The 10,317-nt window shown below is 36.8% G+C and overlaps 1 protein-coding gene across 1 annotated transcript; it reads right to left on the reverse strand.

Annotated features, from left to right (window-relative positions):
* Positions 1 to 218: 218 nt before the first annotated feature.
* Ptth (Prothoracicotropic hormone) lies at positions 219 to 9,710 on the reverse strand. The gene is made up of 3 exons (XM_065222419.1): positions 9,699 to 9,710; positions 9,269 to 9,640; positions 219 to 487 (listed from the first exon to the last, which is right to left on the reverse strand). The coding sequence occupies exons 1-3, from the start codon at positions 9,708 to 9,710 to the stop codon at positions 224 to 226; spliced, it is 648 nt and encodes a 215-aa protein (XP_065078491.1). The 3' UTR covers positions 219 to 223.
* Positions 9,711 to 10,317: the final 607 nt, after the last annotated feature.

Raw genomic sequence — 10,317 nt, forward strand, 5'->3', positions numbered from 1 at the left:
TTCGAAGAAACTTTAACTGGTTGTCTTTTTTCGTAAAGAAAATCTTATCATTATTCGGATTTTGGTGAGTTAAAATACTGCCGCTAAATCCGCGATCTTTCATGTTGTTCGCCGCAAATTTCCACTGTTCTTACACATGTTTCAATATATTTGCTATGGATTCAATAGTTTTTCATTGGGATGTTTATTTATTGACTGTATTCAATATTTATATTCAACACATTTATATAGAACACTGACAAGCTGCTGCTATGGTTACGGTTTTAAATCGCCAAATATCGCGCAACGGCTCCGGCAGCAACGTGGAATGGTGGTCATGTTCGCTAGATTCATCTTCTGTACGTTTCGTCAGAACGCGCACCTTGTATGGAATTTCTTTACAGCGGGATCCGCGCCAGCATTTCCGACTGTTGACGTTGCGATTCTGGCAGATGGCGTTAACTATGTATCGTGGAAAATGTGTGTATCCCAGGTCCAACAGTTCATACTGTAAAACAAAGTATAGTAAGTAACCCAAGTAACAATTTTGGTTTTATGAGTGTTCAGTAGAATATGATTTAAACCAGTAGAATGCTTTAAAACCTTGATAAAATTTGAAATGTTGCTTGGGAATTGTGAATCAATATGACATCGTCTCTTAGAGACGATCTTACACCTTAAGTCTCTTTAATAACGAAACAAAAAAAAAATATGACATACCCGGTTGTCCACATAAATCGAATCGAATAAATGTATAAGGTGCTGTAAATTAACAATTGCGCTTTTTCAGGTAACAACTGAACAAAATCGAATTTTAGACTCGACTCTCTCTGATTTCCTTGAAACTATGAATCGACATTTCGATTAGAAGTGATGTTTTCGTGCTATAAATTTTTCAGAACGATAATTCCATTTCATCTTGCAATTGAGTGGAGCTGCATAAAAATCAAGATCTTTGAAGGTATGGTGGCTACTTTACATACATACACATATCTACATTCAGGATTTATTGAAAAATATCGAATACGCCATTTCGAAAAATGAGGCTACAGTGAAAATAACCGCATTCCAGCACAAATTTTAATTATTTACATGAAAATCGGGAGGGTTTAAACTGAAATTCGGTCTTTAACTTTAACTAACTTCTTTAGGCAGAAGAATGGGTGTACGAGTTTTGGTCCCACCATCGCGATCGATTTTAAACATGTTTGATAGAGTTTACTGACGCTCAGAACCAGAATTTCGAAAAGCGTGGAAAAAGTAAGAATTTGTGGTTTTTATTTTTTTATACATTTCTGGATTAGAGCAGGAGTGCTGTGTGGGGAGCCGATTGGATCGGTTGTATTTTTTTTTTTTTCATTAGTCCCGCAGTGTTCGGAAAAACTCAAAAACTCAGTAGTAGTAGTAGTAAAATTTACGTTTATTTTCTGGGTTTTATGTTTCAACATTTGATTTAACATTTCAATTGGTTAGCCTTTGGCTCTTCATCTTTGTTCTAGTTAATTGGTTATTCTAATGTGATGATTGCGTTTAGCGCTAATTTACAGGATACCCTTTGTGGGATTGTTTTGGTTTGAATTTAAAAATTTGATAACCTACCTACTTGAGCACCTAACTACTTAAACTAGGTTGCCAAATCACGAATGATCTGGTGGTTTGATCGCAGACAGGCGACTCTGAACCTTTCCAGCGTGGAAGTCTTTCGCTCCTCGAGTGTTTGAAGACCGGCCAGGTGGTGAATCTCAGAATTACGAGTTCGCGGTGGACTGTTAAGGATCATTCTGAGGATCTTGTTTTGGATCCTCTGAAGCTTTAAGTGGTGGCACTTAGCACAACTCTCCCAGATTGGCATACCATACTCAATAGCCGGCAGAATGATTTGCTTGTGGACAGCAAGCTTGTTTTTGAGGGACAGGGTGGACTTCCTGTTGATCAGAGGGTAGAGCGACCTGATCAAGATGTTACACTTGGTGGATGTCTTGTCCACATGGGATCGGAATAGCAATTTGCTATCGAGGGTGAGACCAAGGTAGACTACTTCACTCGACCATTCAATGGGAGTGCTATCAAGATGGATCTTGACGTTAGCAGGCGGAACAAGCCGAGGTGAATACGAATGTGGAAACAGAATGGTTTGTGTTTTAGCTGCATTGATCTCAAAAACTCAAATCTCATGCATGTTTTTATGCGCCTATGAGTTTTCAGGTTCAAAAATTCATTGCTTTATATTTTGGCGTTATTCATTGTTATTACTATTGTTTGTGCATCAGGGGTTAGAAAACTAAAACAACATGCATAGACATGATATCAATTGTCGTTTGAGTGGTTTTTATGAGTTTAAAGCTGGAATGATTTTTCGGTGTTGTGAGTGTGAGTGCGTGAATATGCATGAGAATCTCAAGCGTGAATTTTGGTTGCCACCTTCGCACGCGAGTTTACTCTCGCAGGGAGGCTCAATGAATGAGACTTGAGAATGGTTTTCCGAACACTGGTCCCATGCATCGCAAGTGATAATTAGGTTAAATTAGGGGCCACATTGCGCATCTCGAAACGAGAAACTTTTTCATACAAGCCTTCGTACAAAAAGTCTTTCGTTTCGAGATTCGCAATGGGTCCCTAGTTTTCGCATACGTTTCGTTTTCGAGTTGTTGAAATTTGTCGGCTATGTTATGTGGACCGGTGATCGCATTTTATAACTTTTATGCACAATATTTTAATTTTATTGAATAAATTTCTTTGAGCGTCAGATGACGCGAGTGTACTTATCTCAAAGTGTTTGTATGAGAAAATGGAAGAGTTGCCAGTCTTCTTGATTTGTTGTCTTCGGTTTATGTGTAGATTACACTCAATTGAATGATATATGTATAACGTTTCTCAAATGAGAATGATCCATGCCTTCATCAAATGACAAAGCAACTGATATCACCCATTCAAAGAAGGTCCCCTATGATAGTGAATAGCTACTTTTCTCATTTTCATCAGAAATGTTCAAATGATTTTGAAAATTTACAGCACTGGCTGCAGCTTACTGCCGGCGGGCAGCCTTTCGGTGTGTACTGGAAACAATGTTCAACGCCACGCACCGAAAGCACTGCTGCTGCTCCTGCTGATGACGACCGACCGTACACCACCACAAACGGTGATTGAATAAGCACCGTTCGGGGAGACCGGATGGAATTCGATTTTGAAATCTGTGTTAGGGAAAGCGCTTTTTGCAGGCAATTGGTGATAATTTTGATCACCATTGTAACAGTTGGACATTTGTGTAATTTTCAATAGTGACCTATTGAAAATTAATAAAGTGTTCATTTTGGCAGATTCGTAGCTTGTTTAGTTTGTTTAGTTAAAATTAAAATCCATCAGCTATTGACATAGTTATAAGTGGTCAAAACATGACCACTTTTCGTAACGCGGTCGATTTTGTTTTTTTTAATTGCACCCCCATTACGTTGCCGAAAGACGTAATCCTCCGTCAAAAGACTGGTAGACAATGAACAAAAGGTTTGGTTATCTATCTAGTTATTACTATATTAACTTCAAAACGGTTGTTTTTTTATAATTTCTTTATTTGTACAGGCTCAATCGAATAAACTTTATAATTTATAAATTTTATAGGTATATAGGTTTGTGACACGTCAGTTTCTTACCAAATGAGTTCAAACTTTGGAAGGCTGATTAGGACCCGATTTGAAGTCGTTTGAGCACTGTAGAACAAAATTTTCAAATTTTGCATCATTCTAGCAGCAGTTCTCAAACTTTTGTCGATTGCAACCTCTTTGCACAATTTTATAAGATCGTGACTCATCAATATTGAATAAAAAATCTTGCAAGGTCTAAATAACCATAGCATTACAAAATGACCTTAAAAAGCAAAAAAGTAACTGTCGATCTATATGAAACCCAAAAAGAAAATGGCATTAAAACGGGTTAAAAATACTAAAATAGCGAAACAATAAGTTTCATACAATTTCAAACGCTAACATTGAATGCGCCAATCAGTCCAAAAAAGGCCTTAAATGTGCTAAAATGATGTTAAAACACTAAAATAGTTATCAGCGGCGCCGGTGGTGTAGTGGTAAGCTTGATTACCTCTCACCCCAGCAGGCCTGGGTTCAATCCCAGTCGGCGCCGCCGGGATGTTCTGAGGCATAACATCTCTGATCACGCCTTCCTTCGGAAGGGAAGTAAAGCCGTTGGTCCCCGGTTCATGAGTTGATGGGTAGATAGGTAGGGTCCAGGTGTGGGAGAACAAACCAAGGAAAATAAAATAAGAAACTAAAAGAGTAATCGAACGGATGAATAGTAATGAAAAATCAGTTTTGAAACTAAATACAAAGCCATGCCAAAACAATAAAATGGTAAATATAATCGATTCCGGATCAACTTGCAACACCAAAATGGGCTAAAAATGGCCTGAAATTGCAAAAATTACCTCAAAATGCAAATAAATACCATTAATACCCTCAAAATAATTTTAAATGCTGAAATAACCTTTAAAACGTCTAAACACCAGAAATGGTATCACAATAGCAAAACTATAATTACTAATAATTATCCCTCAAACAACCGCTCAACTCTTATAACAATATGTAAATCGACACTCTTGTCGCTCGCCTTGATGAAGCCCTTTTTCCACTCTCCGCATTTGAACCCTTCCCGCCAGTGACCAATGTCTTGGCATATGTCATTGACAGACACGTTCCGAAAAAGATTCATCATCGTACGACCCATAAACCATATACGAGCGAATTTCGTCGACTGAAATCCAAAAAAAAAGAGCTGCTCTTAGGAAATCCACCAAGCACTGCAAACTATCCCTTCAACGTCACTATGTCAGGATCAATCACGAATACAAACGAGTTGCGAAACGGTGCTTTCTTCAGTATAGAGCTTGCTGATGTTTATCGTATGCACACTACGTTACGTATACGTATACGCAAATGTTTTCATCGGGAAAAAAACTTCATAGTGAAAAATTTTCCAGATGAAAACAAATCACTGACACAATCACACTTTAGCAATCTCTATTGATGTGGATTGCAGAGAAAGCTTAAGTCACGTCCCAAAGCAGTTTTAGAAGTTTATCAACGAACAACGTCATGAAGCTGGTCTGCCGTCGTCTATGATACATAATGGTAACGTGGCCTCATATACGCAAGATATCTGTCAGCTGTTCTCTGAAAAATTTGCTAGTGTCTTCACTGACGAGAGACTGAGTGACGACCATGCCCGACTGGCTGCCAGTTACGTACCACTCTCTGGCCAAACCATGAGCAGAATTGACATCAATCCCGAGATGTTTTCCAGGGCTTCCTCTTAACTCAATTCGTCGTACAATCCGGGTCCTGACGGAATTCCATCGGCGTTCCTCAAAACGCACTTGGACAGTTTGCTGCATCCACTGCCGCACGGTTTTCAAAGGTCCGTGGACGTCAGTGTTTTCCCATCCTGTTGGAAGCTAGCGCACATGTTTCCATCTAGGTGTGATTCTGGATACACAACTCTCTTTCAAGAAGCACATATCGTATGCCGTCGATAAAGTTTCCAGAATTCTAGGGTTATCTTCAGGATTGCCAAAGACCTCACTGATATCTACTGCCTTAAATCGTTGTATTGTTCCTTGTCTCGCTCCATATTAGAATACTGCTCGGTTCCTGATATATTCGCTACGTAAACTGCCGTGGACGGATCCCTTCCGATTGCCTAGCTACAAAAGTCTTCTGCAACTGATCCATCTGGAGCCTCTGTCGGTCCGAAGAGATACAGCAAGGGCAGATATTTTGCAAGGACGCACCGATTGCCTTGTTCTCCATGAGCAAATTGACGTCAATGTTCAACCCAGAGCCCTACGGAATAATTCAATGCTGCGCCTGCCCTTACAGCGAACTAATTATAGCATGTTCAGTGCAATCGGTGGTTTACAGAAACTCTTCAATAGGGTCTCCGCACTATTTGACTTTGACCTGACTAGCCAACTGCTTCGCCGGAGGTTTAGTTAGTTTTTTTCTAGATCAGTTTAGTTTGTCTAGCAATGTTCCTTTTTTAACGAGATGACTATTGACTTATTGATGTTTAGTTTTAGTACTTTTCATGTTTAGTTTAGGTTACATCATTGCGGCTAATGACGTAATAAATAAATAAATAAATACACACTTATTCAAACATAAAAAATAAAGCAGCAAAAAAGGTTATCTTCAATTTAATTCCACTTAATTAATTTTGGTATCCATGACAGATACGTCCCAACAAACAATTCACTGTCACAACTAAGCATACACATTGAATAAATGCTGTATAACAGTGTACATTGCTGAATAAAACAGGATGTCGAATTATTTGCTGAAAAAAGCTCATTGAGATCGAAAGATGCGCCTTTATTCCGCCGTTTGCTCTGATATGACTAATTTACGTATTAATAGCTTTATAAACTTGACTGTCTTCCTGATTCAGAACCAGAAGTTTGATCTAATAACATACTGAATAAGTGTAATCACATTCATTGACGCTTTAATTCGACTGTTTTAAATTGATTCAATAACATGCTTTATTATACGTCTAATAATTTTTTTCTAGCTCCATTATTAGATTCCATTGCATTGCTTAACAATATTGCTGAATGAAGGTTTTTTATATTTATTTTCTACGCCTAATTTATTTAAATCGTAATCATAGATCGTATCACTCACGATAACGAATTCATAGATCTATCTAAAAGAATAGCCCAGCATCCTTTCCATCGAAATTAGAGACATGGAGAGGTAACATTGGTCTCATGTAAAACAACTATTAATGATTTAATAATTCTCACATCTCCTTGAATTAGCTAGAGTTACGACAGGGAGTGCTGATAGGTATTCAGATTCAAGCTTTTATTGCTTATTTAGCTGCTCATATGATGTATTCTAGGATAGCTCAGATGGCAAGGTAAGCGGCTGGTGATCGGAAGGTCATGGTTCGAATCCCATGCTCTGTCCCGTTCTTATTTTCGGATTAATTATCCCGTAGTTGAATAATCGTTTATTAAATGTATAATAGTGTCTAATTAAACATTATTTCACATGAGAATTAAGCGTCTTCATACACCTTTATCCCATCGCTGTTTAAGGAAGTAATGATGTCTAGTAAACGCTGAATAATCAAAAATTTGATCGAATAAGCTCTGTTACAACTTTTGTAAGTCGAATAAAAGCTTCTCGACATACCTTATTGAACACCAAATATTTCGATGTTGTGGTTGAATAAATTCTCCAGATTTGTGTGAACAAAGCCTGAACAGAAGTTATTATTAAAAATAGTACAAGTATTATTAAGTATGCAGTGGAATTAAATCGTCAAAAAGTCGTTTCAATAGGCAATTGTTTGTTGGGGTATTTAGATTTATTTTTTATCGGTTAGGTAGCTTCCGATTCTACACATTGTAGTTTCATTTTTATACCTGGGATCTTGACATTTTTACCTAGGGGATGAGTACTGATGAAGACTGCACATTGTAGTCGAAATACGTATCTGTCATGGATACCAACATTAATTAAGTGGAGTGAAATGGAATATAACCTTTTTTGCTGTTTTATTTAAAGCATTCAGCTAACAACCCAACTTTATTACTTTACTCATTCAAATGCCTAAAAAATAATAGTTAAACTTTTCAAACTGACTTTAAAATTCCTAAATTATCTTAAACATAAACTTCTCAAACTGGCTTTAAAATGTCAAAATAGCCTTAAAATACACAGATACAAATTCTGAATTTGTATTGTGATGTAAACATTCATTCACGTAAACTTATATTTCATTTCACGCAACCGAGCAACTTGTAAACAATGTTGTTTACAAAGATGGGCTTTTGTATACAATATTTGCTACATTACATGAAATGTCTCTGAACTTCACATGATTTATAATATAAACTTAGATGATATGTCACGCTCCATTTATGTGCATCATATTGAACAGAAATTTACACTACTTTTTCGAACTGTGTAATCAAAATAGCCTGAAAACATCTGAATAGACCAGAAATCAATTATAAGACAACTGAAATCAGCAAGACATCCCTAAAATCGCCCAAATATCGTATTAATCTAAAAAATCTTATTGAAATTCTGAAATGATTTTGAAACATCGAATTATTTAAATGCTTTAATTTCCGTAAATATTTATTAATTTATAATTCAAACCGATTTGACGTCGCATTAAACAATAGATTGATATAAAGAGAGAGAGTATTTAGTAATTTCTATTTAATTCCACTACCTTATTTGTTTATTCTTGACAGATACGCGTATTTCGTCTACAATGTGCAGACATATGATTTCAAATAAAAGGTTGGAGAACACATCTTCACCGAGGACCACCTACTATCGACGGAGGACATCACGATTTTACGTACCGTATCTACAGCATGGAAATTGGATGTTGCAGAGAGCCTCGAGATCAACAAGCAACGGAATTCAACTTTACTCAACATACCGCCACCGGTGTGTTGTGACCCTTAGATTGAGGAACGCGGCTCAAATATTGATCATGGGGACGACCGAATTATTTAGGAAAATAATACATGGCAAAACATTGTGTAGTTGCTAAGAAATGACACTGCAAATATCGGCTCATTTTGACGAAATCAAATCCAAGCGCTAAGAACATCAAAACTTTAAAATCTTAAAAAAAAAACTAAACTCTTTGAAGCCCAACAAAACTAGGAATGTCTGTCACACAATTATGTTTCATTATTAAACAAAACAAATAAACAAATTGCTTGACACCGCTGGTAAGCATGACTGCTTTGTGTCTGGGTCAAAACAGGATGCAGAACACTCCTAAGAATTTTATCTGAAAATGTCAAGTTATTTGGTAACATGGTTTTTGAATCATGACATCAAATAACTTCAAATGTTCAGAGAAATATGCACAAGAAAAAAAAAGCATAAGCTCAAAAACAATCTTAAACATTTTGGATTCCAGTTGTGGCTAGTTACAGCTTGCTTGCTTTTTAGTTATAGCTGTTTATGTCAGTGCACTTTTTTTTTAAATCCTCTTTGTTTAGACCTTTAGCTGCTTTAGAGATGTTGGAGATAGTACAGTAACGGACAGAAGTGGCAATACTCTTAAACAATAATGGTTTAGGACTTGAATTTTTGCAACTTGCTTAATGCGAATGTGAATCTTTTTTATTTAGGTTTTAACACTGTTTGAAAGTTTAGTCATTGACTCATTGCATAAGTTATTTTTAATAAACTATTTTAAATTTCAAAGCAGATCTGACCACATTTTTTTAGTCACGTTCACTAACCTTGGTTTGACAAGCGCAAGATGATGGATATTGAGAATACAAGTCCGACGAAATTTCTCTGTGTTTATCGTTTCGTTTATTCAGATGATTTTCTCCAAACACGTCACTTTCGGTATCACTATCCTCGTTCGTACCTTCGTTGTTCTTGTCCAACTCATCTAGGATGTGATTTTGATTGAATCCACCAGCCCATTCGTATCTGTGTCGCCGATCTGCTGGTGGGAAGCAGTTAATCGATTCTGACTCCGCAGCCAATTTTTTCTGATCGAACTCGGACGATAGGAATATGTTTTCGAACAATGGCGACGAGCCATATTTCAGCTTCCCTTGCACTTGGTTGGTTAGCAAAATTGCGATGCATGTTAAAATAAACTGAAAAACGCTAGTTTCCATGATTCGTTTGCTAATAATTTCTTAAATTACGTCTTACCGTTAGTTTCATTGTAGAAGAACTAAAACAATCACCTGTGAGCTATGCTGTTTTTATACTGTTACATCTCTCACGTTGTATGTGGTATCCAACGGTTACTAATGGAAATGCTGACATGAGTTACGTTCGGTGTCAACTGCATAGCTATTGATCTACGCTTATAGCGTGAAAGTGATACATTTACCCATTCATATGCAGTGCCTTTTAGAACTCTTTAGTATATAAATAAATCAAAGATTTTTGTATTTCCACAAATTGAAGGGCATCCTGGCCCGAGAAAAAGATGCTATGATCACACAGCAAACAAACATATTTAATGTGCGTTATTTTTTTTTCAGAATTCCCTCACTTAACGGTTGATTCTTTGATTGATTCATAGCTGACAAATATGATGATCGTCATATGGGAATTACAAAACAGAGTACGATATATCCCATGAGGCATAAATACGTTAAGCATAATTCACGTTTGGCATTAACCTAACCCAACATTAAGGTTGTCAGTTGTGGAGATAAGGCAGTTGTCTTACGAAAAAAAAAATTATATTTTTACGCAATTAAAAACAGCTTTCTTTAGTTTTCTTTATTATAGAGACTTTCAGCCGTGGGCTGGTTTGTTG

Source organism: Ochlerotatus camptorhynchus, unplaced genomic scaffold, assembly GCF_037179485.1.
Source record: "Ochlerotatus camptorhynchus isolate MF236.1 unplaced genomic scaffold, CSIRO-AGI_Acam_v1.1 ptg000169l, whole genome shotgun sequence".
Taxonomy (NCBI): Eukaryota; Metazoa; Arthropoda; class Insecta; order Diptera; family Culicidae; genus Ochlerotatus; species Ochlerotatus camptorhynchus.

Bases quoted from the DNA above. Each gene is read 5' to 3' on its own strand.
- Ptth (XM_065222419.1), bottom strand. The intron at 488-9,268 runs GTTAGTGAACGT...TTTGTTTTACAG, and splicing joins CTTGCGCTTGTCAAACCAAG to TATGAACTGTTGGACCTGGG.